The 19722-nt window shown below is 44.8% G+C and overlaps 1 protein-coding gene across 4 annotated transcripts in view; it reads left to right on the top strand.

Annotated features, from left to right (window-relative positions):
• Positions 1-19722, top strand: part of arhgap22a (Rho GTPase activating protein 22a) — a 309850-nt gene that overhangs the window by 102080 nt on the left and 188048 nt on the right. For 2 of the 4 annotated variants that reach the window (XM_072583186.1, XM_072583181.1), the window contains exon 1: positions 6063-6449. The exons of the other annotated variants lie outside the window; for them this stretch is intronic. In XM_072583186.1, the coding sequence (XP_072439287.1) occupies positions 6398-6449 (52 nt within the window). In that variant the 5' untranslated portion in view covers positions 6063-6397. Of the gene's footprint in view, positions 1-6062; positions 6450-19722 lie in introns of those variants that run through there. 4 annotated transcript variants of the gene reach the window in all.

Below are 19722 nucleotides of genomic sequence, written 5' to 3'. Positions count from 1 at the left end.
AAAAGAGGTGGAGCATCATGTGAGAAATGTGGATTTGTCAACTTTTGTAGGAATACAACAGCAGAATATTATTTACACTTAGAGACTGCAGAATGCGAAGGGGTCCTTTTATATATGCCAGAAAAAAGTCTGCATACAGATATAACAGGTAATTAGGAAGCTAAACAGAATGGTTATTGAAATGTCTTTGGTCTACTTAAGGCAGGATAACACAACCTTGCACACATTTCAAAGAAGTTTCACTCAACTGATCCCTGAGATGGAGGGGTTGCCTTATTAAGGACGGACCCATATTCATTGGAGTTCAGAAGACTAAGGGGTGATTGTATTGAAACTTCGAGAACCCTGAGGGACCTGGACAGGGTAGATACTGAGAGGATGTTTCTCCTAATGAGAGAATCAAGAACTCGGCAGCACCGTTTCAAAATAAGGGGTTTCCCATTGAAGACAGAGACAAGGAGAAGTTTCTTCTTCTGAGGGGTTGTTAAAGTCTATGACATTCTCTTTTTACCAAGGGAGGTGAAGGTTGGGTCATTGACTGCCTTAAAGACTGAGTTTGACTGACAAGGAAATCAAGGATTACAGAGACGGAAGGAATGTGAAGGTAAGGCCACAGTCCAATCAGCCACGACCTTATTCAATGGCAGAGGGAGGTAGTTGGCTGGATGGCTGGTTTCTGATGCAGAGTGATGCCAATGATGTGGATTCAATCCCCACACCAGCTGGGGTCATCACCTCTATTTCTCAACCTCTCCTCTCACCTGAGGCATGGTGACCTTTTGGTTAAAGCACCACCAGTCATCTCTCCCTCTAATGAGAGAGCAGCCCAATGGTCTGTGAGGCAGTTTGGAGTACCTAGGGTTCTTGTGTTGTGTTTGGGTCCCCAACATTCTGCACAAGACGTGTGAGCATCATGGAATGACTTGACCTGAATGTATATCTCATTAATCCATTCGGGTGGCAGCTGGGGGCAATAGAAAACATGAGGCAGCCAGAATGTCAACATCCAAATGTCAAAGAAAGTGCTCATGTGTTTGACGGGGAACCTTGCCATGGTTAATGGAGACAGATAACAACTCAGCCTGTGATTGGATAGATTTCTGTGAATTTCACCACAACAGTCCTGAACTTCTACCACCCCTGCTCTCTGAGTGCTGGACGGTTGACACATTCATTTTAGCAAGTGGCTAAATATTTCCGCTGAACAATTTGACAAATCTCAACTTGTCAAAACAAAGAATGCTTTATTGTTAGATGCTTCTACGAGGGAGCTCGATGGCTGAAAACCAGGCTTAATATGTATTGCTTATATACTATACACAGAAGTATGGGCTGGGATTCACTAGTGCCTTGTTCCATCAGTTTTAGGTCCTATGTGTTGATTCATTGTGATGGTATCACTTCTTAGACACAGAGTCATAAAGCACGGGAACGGATCTTTTGGCCCAACTCATCCCTGCTGACCAGGTAGCCTAATTATTTGCAGATACTTGGCCCATATCCCCCTCAACCCTTCCGATTCATATACCCATCCAGATGCTTTTTGAATGTTGTAATTGTACCAGCTTCCATTACTTCCTCTGGTAGCTCATTCCACATAGACGCCATGCTTTGCATGAAAGCGTTGCCTCTCGGGTCCTTTTAAAATCTTTCCCTTCTTATGTTAAACTTATGCACTCTGATTCTGGGGTCCCAGGGAAAAGATCACCAAGTCATACAGCACGGAAACAGACCCTTCAGTCCAACTCATCCATTTGCCTACATTTGGTCCCTATCCCTTTAAACCTTTCCTATTCATGTGCTTGTCCAAATATCTTTTAAACTGAGTGTGCGCTGCTGGAAAAGCACAGCAGGTCAGGCAGCATCTAAGGAGCAGGAGAGTCGACGGATTGGGCATTCCTGATGAAAGGCTTATTCCCAAAATGTCAATTCTCCTGCTCCTCAGATGCTGCCTGACCTGCTGTACATTTCCAGCATCACACTCTCAACTCTGATCTCCAGCATCTGCAGTCCTCACTTTCTCCAAATATCTTTTAAATGTTGTAACTGCACCTGCATGTACAACTTTCTCTGGTAGTTCATTCCACATACGAAACATACTCTGCGTGAAAAGATTGTCCCTCAGGCCTCTTTTAAATCTTTCTCCCCTTTGGCCAGCTGATGCAGAGCTCGGTGAGTAAATTGGATGTCCTTCATACCAAGTAGTTATTATTAGTGTCTTGGCATAATTAACCTTTGCTCCACAATTTCCATCTCTAATACTACGACACCAAGTTATAGTCCAACAGGTTTATTTGGAAGCACTAGCTTGTGGAGCACTTCTCCTTCATCAGGTGGTTGTGGAGTATAAGATTGTAGGACACAGAATTCATAGCAAAAGTTTACAGTGTGATGTAACTGAAATTATATGTTGAAAAAAACTGGAGTGTTTGTTAAGTCTCCCATCTTTTACAGTGAGCATGTTGGTTTCAGTTCTTTCATATGTAGATCTCAGAACTTCATTAAAGTTACATTCTCAAGTGAACTTTAATAATTGGTGTCATGTCGGCCCAGATAATGCATTGAAGGTGTGAGGTGCCCTGTGTGAGGCTGTATGTGCCACAATGTTCAGACTGATTCTATTTCTAAAAATGGAATTTGCAGAATCTTACATGGATTCATTCAGTTTTTGAGCAAAATAAAATGTAATTCTGTAAGTACAAATTTACCCCACAAACTTGTGTGTGTGTGTGTGAGCGCACCCGCGCGCATATGTTGGAGGGGGTATGGGTGTCTGTGTGAGTGCAAAGGGGGTTAAATGTGTGAGTGTATGTGTTAGCATATGAGAGAGGGTCTGCGTGAGTGTATAGGTCTGTAGGAGTGTCTGTCTGACACACACACACACACACCTATACCCCTTTACACTCTCTCATTCTCTCTCAGACACACACACACAAACACTCTCACAGACTTATACCCCTTTACACACACACTCTCTCTAACTCTCTCTCACAGACATATACCCCTTTTAGACTCACTCTCGCGCACACACACGCTCTCACAGACTTATACCCCTTTACGCTCACTCTCACACACACTTTCACAGACATATACCCCTTTACACTCACACAATACATTCTCATAGACTTATACCCCATTACACACATACACTCACTCTCAGTCTCACACACACTCTCACAGACTTATACCCCTTTACACTCTCTCTCTCTCTCTCTCTCCCACACACACACACACACTCTCTCTCTCTCACAGACGTATACCCCTTTTACACTCACACAATACACTCTCGTAGACTTATACCCCTTTACACACACACACACACATACACACACACACTCAGTCTCTCACACACTCTCCCACAGACTTATACCCCTTTACACTCACACACACACTCACACACTCTCTCTCTTCTCTCTCTCTCTCTCTCTCTCTCTCTCTCAGACACTCATAACCACTCCCCCCCACCCTGTGCACAAATACACACACACATATAAGTTTGTGGGGTGAATTTGTACTTGCAGAATTATATTTTATTTTGTTCAAAAATGGCATGAATCCATGTAAGATTCTGTAAATCCCTTTTTTTGATTAGAATCAGTCTGAACATTGTGGCACAGACAGCCTCACACAGGGCACCTCACACCTTCAATGCATTATCTGGGCCAACATGGCACGTATTGTTAAAGTTCACTTGAGAATGTAACTTTACAAAAGTTCTGGAATTTACACATGAAAGAACTGAAACCAACATGCCCATTCTAAAATTGAGACTTAACAAACAAACAATCAAGTCTTTTTCAATATATAATTTCAGTTACATCACACTGTAAACTTTTGCTATAAATTTTGTGTCCTATGATCTTATACTCCACAACCACCTGATGAAGGAGCAGTGCTCTGAAAGCTAGTGCTTTCAAATAAACGTATTGTACTATAACCTGGTATTGTGATTTTTAATTTGTACACCCTAGTCCAACATCGGCACCTCCAAATTATATCTCCGTTTATAACAATTCAACTACTGCAGTCAAAGGTAATAAAAATAAATATTTTTAGCTCAATACTACAACTTTTCTTTTTGTAACAGTGTCTTGGAGGTTGATCTTCCATGCTGGAAGACCCCAGTGCAGTCATAGAGTCATAGAGATGTACAGCATGGAAACAGGCCCTTCTGTCCAACCCGTCCATGCTGACCAGATATCCCAACCCAATCTAGTCCCACCTGCCAGCACCCGGCCCATATCCCTCCAAACCCTTCCTATTCATTTACCCATCCAGATGCCTTTTAAATGTTGCAACTGTACCAGCGTCCACCCTGGAGGATTGCTAACCCAGTGCATCAACAGCCTCTGTCTTAGGTTCTCCATTTCCTCTCTTTGATAGCAGCCCAGATTCCTGTACCTGAGGCTTGGTGAGAATATGATCAATCAGCTGAAGCTGACCTTTCTGGAGATGATTTGGAGATGCCCGGTGTAGGACCGGGGTGTACAAAGTTAAAAATCCCACAACACCAGGTTATAGTCCAACAGGTTTTATTTGAAAAGTTTGCAGTGTGATGTAACTGAAACATGACACTGATACCAACATGGCCAGTCTAAAAGGTGAGAGATTTAACAAACAATCCGGGTTTTTTCAATATATAATTTCAGTTACATCACACTGTAAACTTTTGCTATAAATTCTGTGTCTTACAATCTTATTCTCCACAATCACCTGATGAAGGAGCAGCGCTCTGAAAGCTAGTGCTTCCAAATAAACCTGTTGGACTATAACCTGGTGTTGTGTGATTTCTAACTTTCTGAAGGTGATGAATTCAGTAACACCAGTCTGCATACCAGTACAGCAGCTCAGTGGTTAGCACTGCTGCCTCACAGCGCCAGGGACCGAGATTCAATCCCACCCTCAGGCGACTGTCTGAAATGAATTTGCACATTCTCCCTCTTGTCTGTGTGGTTTATAGAACACAGAATGTTACAGTGCAGTACTGGCCCTTGATGTTGCGCCGACCTGTGAAACTATCCTGATGTCCATTTAACCTACATCATTCCATTATTATCCATATGTATGACCAGTGGCCATTTAAATGCCCTTATCATCTTTGAGTCTACTACTGTTGCAGGCAGGCCATTCCAAGCCCCTACTGCTCTCTGAGTAAAAAACTACCCCAATATCTGTCCGAAATCTATCACCCCTCAATTTAAAGTTATGTCCTGTGATGTTAGCTTCACCATCTGAGGAAACAGGCTCTCACTGTCTATCCTTTCTCACCCATCGATTGTCTTATACATCTCGATTAAGTCACCTCTCCAACGAAAACAGCCTCCAGTTTCCTCCCCATTTCCCCCTTCCTTCCTTACCAGGGAACATCCTAGTAAATCTCCACTGAACTCTTTCCAAAGTTTCCTGGCACAGTCCAAAAATGTGTCAGTTAAGGTGGGGTTGGCCATGCTAAATTGCTCACAGTGTCCAGGGATGTGCAGGCTCAGTGGGTTAGCCATGGGAAATGTAGGGTTACAGGGATGTGGTGGGTCTGGGTGGGATGCTGTTTGGAGGGTCGTTGTGGACTCGATGGGCCGAATGGCCTGCTCCCGCACTGTCGGGATGCGGTGACTCCCACCCGACCCAGGCTGTGGTCTTACCCCAGGCGAGCAGTGGGATTAATTTGGCTTTATAATCGAGGCCAGGTAATGCCATTGTCGTTCTCTGTGTAGTTTAAACCACTTTACAGCCAGTGGGTTGATCCTTCTGGAGGGTTTTTTTTTCTTGTGGTTGGGGGAGGTGGGAGAAGGGAATTCATTCAGTGCTGCTGGTTAAATTCTGTTTCTCTGTAGCTATTGGGAAAGGCATCTGCCGACGCATATTAAATTCCCCCGCGGCCGTTTATCACATCTTCAAAGCAAGGAGACATAATTAATAAGCTGCGGGGTGGAATGGGGAAGGCGGCGGGGAGGGGGAGGACAGGTTTCTACCAGGTAGGGGAAGAGAGAGAGAGAGAGAGAGAGGGGGGGAAGTGGTATAAACACAGGCTCCCTCTCCTCTAACAATCCACTCCTTCTACAATTGATTAGCCAAGCCTGTGTATTGCAATTGCTACTGATGGGCTGGACAGTACATCTCTGGTGAGAGAGAGAGAGAGAGAGAGACAGACAAACAGAGAGGGTGCCAGTCTACAGAGTGCAGGATCTCCAGGCAAGAGACAGACAGACAGAGAGAGGGATTGAAGACTGGAATGAATACAAAGCTGCAACAACTTGGAAAAATGCTACACTGGGACAGCTCTCCCCTTGCTAGCACCAGGGCTGTCCGAAGCCTAAACTCAACATGCGGCTAGCCCTGTGAATGAATGAAGAACCAGAGAATGACATCCCGCTAGAGACCTTAGCGAGGAAGCGGGGGCATGGGGCAGTGCTGTTGTAGAAAGAAGAACAAACCACCCCAGCAACCAAGAGGTATCTCTCTTCAGTTACAACAATCCTGTCTCCCAACTTTCTGCCTTTAACACGTTAGCTAGCAGAGCAGGCAAGAGATTATTGTAATTTTTATTATCCCCCCCCCTCCCCGTTTTGAATGCTTGACTCAGCTGTCGGTGTCACTTCCTAAGTGTTTGAGAAATGCAATGAATCGAGTTTGGAATTTCGCTGGGAGTTCAAAGGTTGTAGCAGTGTCGAGGTGAATGTATTAATCATGAATATGTTAACCAGGCAGGATTTGTGCGCCCGGGTAAAGGTTTTACACTCTTCCCTCTATTTCCACCACACCCCCCCCAAAAAAAAACTGGTGTTGGCAAATGTGGTCTGATCTTTTGCAATCGCGCAGGTAAACTGAAAAGAAACCAGGGTGTCCCCAACCAATTGTCCCCACTAGGAAAACGACCATAATTCCCACCTATCCTGAGCCCCAACAAAACGCAACTGTTTCTGGCGAATGTGCCCATTTAACCCCAGGTCTTCGCTTAGCAGAACCTACTCCCTATTGTGGGTGTTTTCAGTTTTCAAAGGAGTATAGAAACTTTCTTGTGGTGTCTTGGTGTGATTTCACTGCACTGTGTGAATTAATTGCAGGTTTTCTTAAAGATACCTGCGCCTCTCTGAATGGGTGATCACAGGAGGGGAGTGATGTTTCTTAAAAAGGAAATGTTCTTACTACATTTGCAGAAGTGATACTGTTATTCCAGCAATTTGTGTCACCCACACTTCAGCTGAATCTCCAGTTCTGCTTACCTAACAAGACCTTCCGAAAGGTGTTGCCAGCATACAGCGTTTGTCAGTCTGACCCAATAACTGCATTCACCTACCGTCTCTTTGCACTGACCCTGATGGCCAGGAATTTCAGGAGTTCTGCCAATTTTTATTGTTTTGCAGCATCACTTTGAACCTGACCTTCCAGGAGAAAGAATTGGCTGCAATGCGAAAAGTAATAGGCACAAAGTTGGTAATGACACAGGAAGAGCTGAAAATGTGTTGCTGGAAAAGCCCAGCAGGTCAGGCAGCATCCAAGGAGCAGGAGAATTGACGTTTCGGGCACCACAGCACCGCAAGTTTATTTCTCTTGTGTGTCTAATTGCTGGAGGTTAGAAATCCTGCAGCCATTAATTCACTTCCTACCTGTCCGTTTCCCCCCCCCCCCCCCCCAAACCTGTCCACCACCAACAAGACACAAGTCAGGAATGTGATGGAATGCTCCCCATTTATCTGGATAAGCCATTGAGCCATACAGCACGGAAACCCACCCTTCGGTCCAACTAGAACATAATCCCAAACTAAACTAGTCTCGCTTGCCTGCTCTTGGCCCATATCCCTCCAACCATTTCTTATTCATGTACTTAAGAAATATCTTTTAAACATTGTAACTGGTACCTGCATCCATCACTTCCTCTGGAAGTTCATTTCACACACAAACCACTCGGTGTTTAAAAAGAAATGCTCCTGTTTCTTTTTTTTAGATCTTTCTTCGCTCACCTTTAAAATGTGCCCCATAGTCCTGAAATCCTCCACCAATAGAGTTCAGCCCCAATAACACTCAAGAAGCTTGACACCATCCAGGACTGGGTAGCCAATTTGTTTGGTCTCCCATTCACCATCTCTAGCAGCCTCTTCCTCCTATTGTGTACAGCGATGTAACAGTGTGACTCATCTACACGATGCACTGCATCAACTCACCAATACTCCTTCTATAGCACCTCCTGTGAGCACATGAGGATGAGACAGCAGAGACATGTGATCATCAAGTTTCCCTCCAAACCATGCAGCATCGTGACCTGGAGCAACATCACCATCCCTTCACTGCCACTGGCTCTCCCTTTCTCCTAGCACTGTGGGTATAACTACAGCCCAGGCACTAAGGAAGATCAGGCAAAAGTGAGGACTGCAGATGCTGGAGATTAGAGTCAAGAATGTGGTGCTGGAAAAGCACAGCAGGTCAGGCAGCGTCTGAGGAGCAGGAAAATCGATGTTTCAGGCAAAAGCCTTTCATCAGGAATAAGGCCGGGAGCCTCGGGGATGGAGAGATAAATGGGAGTAGGGTGGGGCTGGGGGGAAGGTAGCTGAGAGTGCGATAGGTGGATGGAGATGTGGGTAAAGGTGATAGGTCAGAGGGGAGGGTGGTACAGATAGGTGGCAAGGAAGATGGACAGGTAGGACAGGTCATGAGGACGATGTTGTGCTGTAAGGTTGGAACTGGGATAAGGTGGGGGGGAGGGGAAATAAGAAAACTGGTGAAATCCACATTGATGCCAGGGGGTTGGAGGGTCCTGAGGTGGAAGATGAGGCATCCTTTCTCCAGGCGTCAGGTAGTAAGAGAGCGGTTAAGGAAGATCACCACCACCTTCTCAAAGGCATTCAGAGGGAGACTATAAAAGTTGACCCAGCAACGATGTCAACATCTTGTGAACAAACAAAATAAAAATTCCTTTCAAAATCATGTACAGTCCCTCTTTCCTGCACCATTGTAGGCTGCAGGTTTGAGTTTTTAATATTCCCGCTTCATTCCTCTTGCCTTCGCCTTCATAGACACCTATTGAGCAACTGCAGAGAGTGGGGTAGACTTGACATTCTTAGTGTCTATATTTGCAGGTTTCCAAAGGAGGTTGGCCAGCCCAACTGCCCCCCCACCCCCACCCAAAACCCAGGCTGAATTGGAACCTTTGAGAAACCAAGGTGAGGTGGGGAGGGAGGTGGACACAACCCACCAGCATCTCACCCTCCCACTGCAGCTTTATTTTCTGGAATGTTATCAGTTTATTGATAACGTCCACACTTGCCTGCTGTGAACTGCGCTGTGTGTTTTGCCAGGATCACTAACGGACAGCAGACAACAGTGACTTGACACTAATTAACACACCAGCAGCAAGCATACACTGTGGGGAGTCTGCATGCAAGAAATGAAATTAACGAAATGCAATTTGCCTTTTAATTGCAACTGGGGTGTTTTACACTCCTTTTTCTTAACTTTTTAGTTCCTACGCTACAACACTTCAACAAAGGCCTTCATTAGCACTTTTGTGATATACTCCAGTTGGGCTAAGTACTGTATAAATGTCTCGCCAAGGGGATCCTGTAGCATAGTGGTAATGCCCGTACCTCTGAACTAGGAGGACTGGTTCCAGTCTCACATGCTGCATCAATGTGTAATAACATCTCCATGCAGCTTGTTTAGAAAATGTCTATGAACAGCTTCATTCTCATTGTATTAATCTTGCCGGGTATACCATCCCCCTTATCCAGGGTCCCAAACAGTCCATCCAGGTGAGACAGAGATTCACCTGCCTCTCCTCCAACCTAGTTTACTGTATCAGGTGATCCCAATATGATCTTCTCTCCGTCAGGGAGACCAAATGTAGACTTAAGGAACGATTCGCCAAGCATTGCAGCTGGGCCCACAGGGGCCGATTGGACCTCCCAGTCACCACCCATTTTAATTCACCTTCCCACTCCCTTTCCGACATGACCATCCTTGGCCGCCTCCATTGCCACAACGAACCACACCACAAATTGGAGGAGTAACACGTCATCTTCCTCCTGGACAGCCTCCAGCCCGGAGGACCTAACGTTGAGTTCTCCAATTTCAAATAACCTCTCCTCCCAAACCCTGACTACCTTCCCAACCCCTCCATCTCCCCTTCCGCTCCTCCCTGCCACCAACTGGATTTATTCCTCCCATTAACCAACCAGGCCGTACCCTCTTCCTGTTTTCACCTATCTCCACTTCACCACCTTGCCTCTGCCACCCCATTCATCTGGAGCTGCCCCCACACCCACTCCCTTTCCTGAAGAAGGGTTGCACTTGACATGTTGTCTCCTCCACCTCCTGAGTCTGCCTGGCTTGCGATATCCCAAAATGCCCAGGCTCAATTGCACATTTTACCCGGACTGCCACTGCCAGCTGTAAACCCACTGGTGGTGGGGCTGATGTCATTCAGTTGGAGTTCCTTCGGAAAATGATAGGAATTCCTTAGGCCTGTCCCAAACCAACAGTTCTGACTTCAAAAATTGTTAACTGTAAAATAGGGAGCCGTGAAAACTCCTTGTTTTAAATCAAAACAAATGGGCTTCAGAGGAGTTACCCTCATTATAGAAGCAAAATCCAATAGTTGCTGGAAATTCTGAAATAAAAAGAAAAGTGCTGGAGAAATTCAAGTCTAGCAGTGTCTGTGGAGAGGGAAATGGTTCTCATGAAGAATCATATTGGACTCAAAATGTTAACTCTGGTTTCTCCCTCCACAGATGTTGCCTGAGCTGTTGAGTTTCTCCTCCGTTTTCTGGTTATGTGACAGATGTAATAGCGTCATTGACGTTCTAGGAGCTTCCCGACAATGAATCTTGTTTATCTGTATTAGTCTAGGGTTTCCCTCAATCATTGGCAATGGGAAGTGAGGGCTGGCAAAATGGGTGGGATAGGAGTGGGACACTCCCATGGGCATATTGCAATTTGGCCATCCATTCAGCTGCCAGTGAGTCCTTGGCCAGAGGAAAAGCCAGAGTGCACTTAGCCCAAATGGGGAGACCCCCTACCTTGTGGGCAAGTAAACCTCAGCTGCCTCCCGATAGATTGCTAGTAGGGATTGCTAGTAGGGAGGAGATGGTGCCCTCTTTGATGACTGCTGTATGACTGCTAGGAGAGACTCTGGTGTTATTGGCTGCCCCTGCAGCAATAACTTTGTCTCTGCACCCCAATTCCATGACACTTGACTCTTCAGGGCTGCAGTACCATTCTGGTGCCCTCATCCTGGAGCTCCAGCCTCAGCATTGACCACTGTGAGGGGCGACATTGCATCTGATTGGGATGGCAGCTCTCGGGGGGTGGGGGGGGGCAATTAAGTCAGGGAGTATTAATTACCCTTGAGGTGGGATGTCCACACCCCCACCACTCTGGGATCAGATCTGGACTGATAATTCTTTGGTCTCAGCAACGCCGTCGGTCGTGCTGGTCACCGTTGGGACTGCACCCAGTCCCCAGTAACACCCCTTGGTGGAGGTGCTTGCTGGGACTTGGTTACCAGGTCTGGGGCAAGAGTTATCAGGAGGCAGAATGGCCTGGCTGGGTAGGAGTGTTACCACAGAAAATGTAGGGCTATCTGAACCTCGTTAGGGCCTCTGAGTGATAGAGTGATAGACACCCTCTTTCTTCCCATTTAAAACCCAAGCCATTTTACTCCCTGGGTTTCTAACCTATCACCAACCTCAGTCGCTGTTCAGGAGATAGCGACAAGTGGCCATTAGGTGGAGATCAATTGATACCTTAAATGTCTCCCTCCGTCAACTGGTACAAAGGCAGGAGATCTGCTGGATTCATAACCCACCACTTGTGAAAACGCTCCAACAGTGCAGACGGATAGATAAGCAAGGTGTCCAGCACATTTTACCAATTACCCGCAAACAAGTCAGCCAAAAGTATTGAATTTTGCCCATCAGCTAAATAAAATGAAACCACTTGCCCCCCCACTGTAGTATACATGTTATCTCAAAACTGTGAACAGTATGTGGGTGGCTGAGGCAGCCTCCATCGAGTCATAAGAGATGTACAGCATGGAAACAGAGTCTTTGGTCCAACTTGTCCATGCTGACAAGATATCCTAGACAAATTGAGACCCAGTTGTCACCATTTGATCCATATCCCTCTAAACCCTTCCTATTCCTATACCCATCCAGCCTTTTAAATGTTGTAATTGTACCAGCCTCCACCACTTCCTCTGGCAGCTCATTCCATACACGTACCACCCTCAGTGTGAAAAAGCTGCCCCTTAGGTCCCTTTTAAATCCTTCCCCTCTTACCTTAAAACTGTGTAAAGTTATGTCTTCAGCTTTTAGAGTATTGGGCCTTTGCACAATATTCAATATAAGGGAAATTTCATAAAACCGAGCTGTTTGAAAGCTTTTGTTGGCGTGCTGTGGAATAGGACTTAACTACAGAGGTAGGAGGAGTGGAACAATGGAAGCACAGTTTCACTGTTTTAGCTTCATTTACACCACAGCCACGCATTGTAAGGTCTGTTGGATGCTACCACTCAACCCATTTTAGCTTGAAACAAAAAGCTGTTTCAACTTTTTACAAGAATATTTCTGGCAAGGAAGCACCTCTAAATATTGGCCTGTCATTCTGCGTCTCATTCTTCGTGTGACTGAGGTGTCAGCAGTCAGCTCACTGTCTCGGCCCTGGGGATGAGTCTCACCAAAGAGTTCAAGTCAATAGAAGCCAAAAGTCAAACTTGAATTTTGAGAAACTTTACTTTGAGCCAAGGCAGTTGTTTACACCTTGCACTAACTTTCCTGCAGCATTACTGCGCACCAAACATCTCCACAAAATATGCTGGCATAGCAAAACAGATCTGTTTCATGAGAATGATGTACTGCTCAATAATTTCTCACAAATGTCTTGCTCTCAATGAGTTATAACAAAGGAGCAACAACTTCACCACCTCTTAACTGGACATAGTTACATTCCTGACTTATGCCCAAAACATCAACTCCCCTGCTCCCTCAGATGCTGCCTGACCTGCTGTGCCTTTCCAGTGTCACACCTTTCGACACTGATCGCCAGCATCTGCAGTCCCCACTTTCTCTCATAATTACATTCAGGTCTATTTCTGAGAATTGGATGTTTTTTCATGAATTAATTAGTCAGGTTTCTCAAACGGTCAATGAGGTAGTATCCAAAGTCACAAACGAGCTCTTGTGGTACAGTTCGACTATCCTTCCCTCTGACCCAGGAGACCCGGGCTGAAATCCCATCTGCTCCAGGGTGTATAATACCATTTCTGTACAGGCAAATATCTATCCCAGTTCACTAACACCTTAGTATAATACTTTAATAGGAGAGCATTTGTTAACATATAGGCAGTCCACGCAAGCCATCAAACAGCTCCTTCTAAGATTATGTGGTCACTGTCTAACCATTTAACCTATCGAGGGTAAACATTGCTTCAGGGCTTCCTGTCACAAATGCCATACTGAAGAATACTCATCAATCTTCACTTCTCCAATCCTCAACCCTGATCTTCTGTGACCCAAAGATAGTCTTGGCCACCTCTAACTTGTTCAATTGTCATTTAATCAATTGCTGTCTCAATAGTTTCCAATCCTATTGCTAACCTAGTTACTTGTATCTGATGTTATCCAAATAAAGTAGAAAGCAGTTTGAAATTACGCAGTAAGAACAGAATTAACATCATGCAATGAATCCAGGAATATGAATCTTTTTTTGTTTCTTCTACCCAGCAGAGATGTTGTAAACTCTGTATAATCTGATGGAACAGTCTTTTGTTTTTCAATATAAGTCTCAAGTAAGCATGATTCTGAATGGGAACGGAAAGAACTGTAGATGCTGTCAATCAAAAACAAAAGCAGAAATTGCTGGAAAAGCTCAGCAGGTTTGGCAACATCTGGAGAGAAATCAGAGTCAATGTTTCAGGTCCAGTGACCCTTCCTCAGTCAGAGCTCAGCCATGGCACTGATGCAGGAAAAGTCAAGCTTAAGGTCGTTTGCGAATATTACGGAACCCGTTTCATTATTTCCGCTTGCCAAAGAGCACTTGAGGCCATCAGGGTCATTAATGGCAGATGCAGCTGCATGTTTGATGTACCAACTTCATGTTCAAAACAAGCAAGGCATTTTGAGCAGCTTTGTTGTCATTTTTTAAACTGTTGTTGCTTAGCAAAACATGTCCTTTTTATTTTAGCGCCTTGCGTGTTAATGCAGTCACCCTGGAGAAAGTCTTCCTTGGAGGACTGCAGATGCTGGAGATCAGAGTCGAAAGTATGGTGCTGGAAAAGCACAGCAGGTCAGGCAGCATCCGAGGAGCAGGAAAATCGACGTTTCGGGCATAAGCCCTTCATTAGGAATGAGCGCCTCATCAGGGATCTGGAATGAAGCCCTCATTCCTGATGAAGGGCTTATGCCCGAAACGTCGATTCTCCTGCTCCTCGGATGCTGCCTGACCTGCTGTGCTTTTCCAGCACCACACTCTTGACAATGCACTCACCCTGCCCCTCTAACACTTCGATTCCACTGTGAAACTATGTCAGAAAGCATTTGAACCATTGTAGGTGAGTGACTTGCCGAGTCATGCTCTGAGAAAGTCAATTGCCCATCTTCTCATGATGCTATTGGTTTTGACTTTTACAACACTGGGAACAGCGTCTTGCACTGATGGAATGTCCTGTGGCCCTTTGCAGATAGATAATCAGTGATGCAAGGCTGGTCCGTGTGTTGAAGAGTTCAGTCAGCACTTTTTTTTCCACCAAGTTCAGCCAGAAAGAAAATGATGTGGACCAGACATTTCATCTTGATGTTTTTAATCCTGTAAAAGTGGCCTGCTCGACACTATCAGAATTTGGATCGCTGCCTCCAATGTGACCGCATTCTGGCTGTGAGAATCGACCGTTCTGCCTGTGGGATTTTCTGCAGTATCCTTGGGTCAGCCAAGGACAGTTTTATCAATTGTCCTGTCTGAGGAGGATTCAGAAAAGGGAAGAGTTATTGAAATGGTCCGGCGCTTGCCTCTGTTTTTCAAGAATATTTATTTCTTCTGAAGCCACTGTGAACGAGAGTGTGAAATTGGATCATCAAGGTCATGATTATTTTAGCAAAGTAAAGAATGTGGCAGAAATGATTCCATTAGTGGGAAGGAAGACTGAAGGTGTGGGTTGGTAAACGTTTGGGAGGGTCAGTTGTTGGTTGCTGCAGAGAACTGGGGCGTAAGGGAAATGAATCTGTACAGCCACTTGCATCTCCCTTTACTATCCTGCTACAGATATTTGCCAATAACTCAAGTTGGGGAGAAAACTAGAGTTTAATCAAGTCTCCATAATAATTTGTTCCCAGCAGCAAGATCTGGAAGTTGTCATAAGGCAAAGGGCACTAATCATGGTCTCTTTATCCTTCTCTACTTTTCCATTTTGAGGCCTTGAGATTTTCTCTCCACCTGCCTCAGGACTAGTCCAATTGCTCTGAAGTGGCAAATAACTGTGTATTCAGACCAGCGAGTATAAACTCCATATAGAGTATTTCAGTTCCTTTTGCCAAAGTGGTTGCCTTCTATTACAGAGCTTTGCTGCATTTTTGTGGGCATAAAATATCTAAAGATGTATTGGTTGGAACCCTAAGTAAGAAGACAATACCAGGAGGAGTGGGGAGCATTGGTCAGACATTATTCCAAGGAAGGAGAGTTTCCAGTGAATGGAGGAAGTAGGGTGGAGGTGGTGAAGGAATGAGTATGCCTTTATAAGTTGGATGGGGACAGAAGGAGGGGTTTTCCTCACCAGCACAAAGACAATTGTGGACCTGATTTCCAATGGGAGATGGGTTTACGTGGCAAATTTGGAAGCTAGGCTAGATACTGGAGTATTGCACAGCCAAGTTAGCCTGAGTTAACATCAACAATTAAACCGTGTCGTAAATTTTACTTGAATCAAGGCAAGAGACGAGCATTTTTAGACAGTAAAACATCTGAAAGTATGTTGGAGAAACTGGAACGGGTCAAGGTTACCGAATAAATCAAGTGTTTTGTAAAGAGCTATGTGAAGAATTTCATTCACTGGCTCTCTGTGGAAGTCTAGTTTACATGGGGTGACCCAGTTGGACCTTGCTGAAATTCTTTGGGATTTTCTTCAAATTAGATGCTGCTGTATGTAATTAATCGAGATGGGAAAGTTTTGTCTGAAGTTAAGTGAGAGAGAGAATACAGTACTTCATTGGCGTGGTACTGGAACAAAACTGTATGTAACCCTTCATCTACTGAAAACAAAATGTGTATTTAAACATAGCCTTCCTCATCTAATACTTTCACTGCTCAAGGGCTAGCACTCACCATGTTTGAAACTTCATGTCCATTTTACAGTGCAAGATGTTCACTGGGTTAGTGCTTGCTTCAGCCCCATGTCTGGCATAGAGTCATTACTGAAAGGAGGGGAACTTTTGGCCCATCTTAAATGATTTTAGGGTGGAAGATTGAAGTATTTTTAATAATTTATGGGATGTGGGCATCAACAAGGCCAGTGTTTGTCACTGAACTGTTGAGAAGGTGGTGGTGAGCCACCTTGTTGAAGCACTGTAGTCCGTGTGGTGTTGGTGCACCCACAGTGCTGTTGGAAAGGGAGTTCCAGGATTTTGACCCAGCAACACTGAAGGAGCTTCCAAACGGTTCCTAGTCAGGATGGTGGGTGGTTTGGAGGGGAATTTGTATGTGGTTTCCATACGACTATTGCCCTTCTCTTTCTAGCTGATGCAGGTTGCAGGTTTGGAAGGTGCTGGTGAAGGCACATTGGCGAGCTGTTGCAGTGGTCTCATAGACGCTGGCATTAGTTGTGGAGGGATTGGAGCTGTCAAACACATTCTTTTGCGTCGCGCTGTATATATATTATCCTGATCTTATTAAAATGTGCATTGTGTTACATGCACAATACAGTAACATAATTTTCCATTGTACCATAACTAATATTTCTAGAGAGAATTGTCTTTTTAAAATAGCTACTTTTCTGAAGAAAGCTCACTCCAGTGCATCAATTGAGACAATAATTTAGCACTAACAATTGCAGGATTTGGGACTGAAGGAAAAGGAATTGAAAAGGGAGACATGGATGTTCCTGTTAGGTTTACCCCATTCTGCATTTCAGAATAATCCCACAAACACCAATGCAGGGTTTGATCCCTGACATTGTTGAGCTTCGGTTCAGGGGTCTCATGTCACCTTTACTGAAACACTTGACGGTTCCTGTAGCCATGGACAGACAGGGACAGAGCTCCAAACGGAGCCCCCTTCCACTCATTTAAAAAGGTCAACGATATCGACTGCAGCCCAGTCCATTTCACGGCAAACTTAAGGAGACAGTATCACTTTTGGTGGCCTTTGCCATCTGGGATTCAAAGCCATAACAGAAACTCTTCATGCTCTAATATGAAGCAGCTTGAAAGCAAGATGATTGCAACTGTGAAAAATGCAGGGGCAACTGCCTGGAAAGTTCATTTTCCAGCCAAGATAAAAACTCGACAGTTCGTGTTTGCTCTTTTTTTTTAACCCTTACTCCATTGACTGTATGAACTCCCAAGAGCAAGCCACACACTGTGTGGACAGGAAATGGATCTTTACAACATAAGGCAGATTTGGACGGAGTCATATGTTTGAGATGAGTGCACATTTGAAATCTTTCTCCGTGCCTGCACTGGCGTTCCCAGCATTTACTCTTGAAACTCCAGACTCGTCAAATATCCAGTTGAGTTTTTTTTATATATTGATACGTGTGAGGTGGTGTGTTTTGATACAAAGAATAAGGAGGTCATTTTCTCCATGGTGGGAGGTGAGGGTGGAGAAGAAGTGTCTAAGTGGGATAAAAGAGACTTGGCATTATGGGGTGCTCAAATCTGTAAAAAAATTGGAAGCACAGGTTAACAAATCATACAAATACAAATAAAGTGCAGTGGCTTGTTTCTAGCAAAATAGAATTCAAAAGCAAAGAGGGTCAGTCTAAATTCATGTGGAATCCTACAGTTGAGACCACACTTAGAGAATGCTACATTGTTAGAGTCTTAATATTACAGAGGGACTAGAGAAGCATCGTTAGCATAGATGCTGGGGAAAATATAAGCGCTACCATTGTTAGGTGGTAGTGCGGGGTAAGTAAAAATCTTTTTAAAAAATAAACAGGAGATTTAGAATCTCCTCAGTTTAGGGGACTGACTCTGTGCTGGCTGGGCCGCAGTCAGTGTGTTACTGCTGCTGTTGGTTTCTGTGTTTTCTGGGAGAAACCTGATTCTTAAACTGACTGACTGGTTTACAAAGCCAGTTTTGTTAACTGGTATTCCTAAAACAGGGGGAGAAAAAGAAGCATTGTGGAGGGAATACCAGTGTCAGACTGAGCTGCTTAGTATGCTATCAGCTATTATGTCTCGAAGAATATATTAATCCAAGTTCCCATCGAATCTCTTGGGTATTATCGGTATTTGAAGAAAAGATACGCCCTCTCCCACTTCTAGTACACAATTAGCCAAATATACGCCGGGATCAGTACTGGGACTGCGGTTGTTTAGAATAACTATAAATGATTTGGAGGAGAACGTAGATGGCCTGATTAGAAAGTCTGCAGACAGCTGAAATATTGTGAGAGAGCTGCAGATAGTGAGGAGGATTGCCAGAGGATACAGCAGGATATAGACAGGCTGGAGACTTGGGCGGAGAAATGGCAGATGGAGTTTAATCTGCACAAATGCGAGGAGATGCATAATAGAAGGTCTAATGCAGGAGGGTGGGAAGAAGGCGGTAAATGGCAGAACCCTTCGTAGAGTCATAGAGTCATAGAGTCATAGAGATGTACGGCACGGAAACAGACCCTTAGGTTCAAATTGCCAACCAGATAGCTCAACCTAAGTGAGTCCCATTTGCCAGCATTTAGCCCATATCCCTCTAAACGCTTCCTGTTCATATACCCATCCAGCTGTCTTTTAAATGTTGCAATTGTACCAGCCTCCACCACTTCCTCTGGCAGCTCATTCCATACACACACCATCCTCTGCAAGAAAAAGTTGCCCCTTTTAAATCTTTGTCCTCTCATCCTAAACCTATACCGTCTAGTTTTGGACTCTATCTCTCCCCCCACCCTCCCATTACCAAGGAAAATACCTTGTTTGTTTACCTTATCCATGCCCCTCATGATTTTATAAACCCCTGTAAGGTCACCCCTCAACCTCTGCCCCAGGGAAAACAACCCCAGCCTATTCAGTCTCTCCTGATAGCTCAAACCCTTCAACCCTGGCAATATCCTTGTAAATCTTTTCTGAACCCTTGCAAGTTTCACAACTTTCCTACGGATGGGAGACCACAACTGAACAAGCATTCCCAAAGTGGCCTAACCAATGTCCTCTACAGTTGCAATATGACCTCCCAACTCCTATACTCAGCGCACTGACCAGTAAAGGCAAGCATACCAAACATCTTCTTCACTATCTTGCCTACCTGCAACTCTACTTTCTGGGAACAATAAACCTGCACTCTAAGGTTTCATTGTTCACCAACGCTCCCCAGGACCTTCCCATAAGTGTGTAAGTCCTGCCCTGATTTGCCTTTCCAAAATGTAGCAGCTCACATTTATCTAAATTAAACTCCATCCACCACTACTCGACCCATTGGCCCATCTTTGAACAAGGTGGGCGGCACGGTGGCACAGTGGTTAGCACTGCTGCCTCACAGCGCCAGAGACCCGGGTTCAATTCCCGCCTCAGGCGACTGACTGTGTGG

This window comes from Chiloscyllium punctatum, chromosome 13 (assembly GCF_047496795.1).
Source record: "Chiloscyllium punctatum isolate Juve2018m chromosome 13, sChiPun1.3, whole genome shotgun sequence".
Lineage (NCBI taxonomy): Eukaryota > Metazoa > Chordata > Chondrichthyes > Orectolobiformes > Hemiscylliidae > Chiloscyllium > Chiloscyllium punctatum.
Note: the sequence above shows the minus strand (reverse complement) of the source record. Positions and strands in the feature narration are given on the sequence as shown.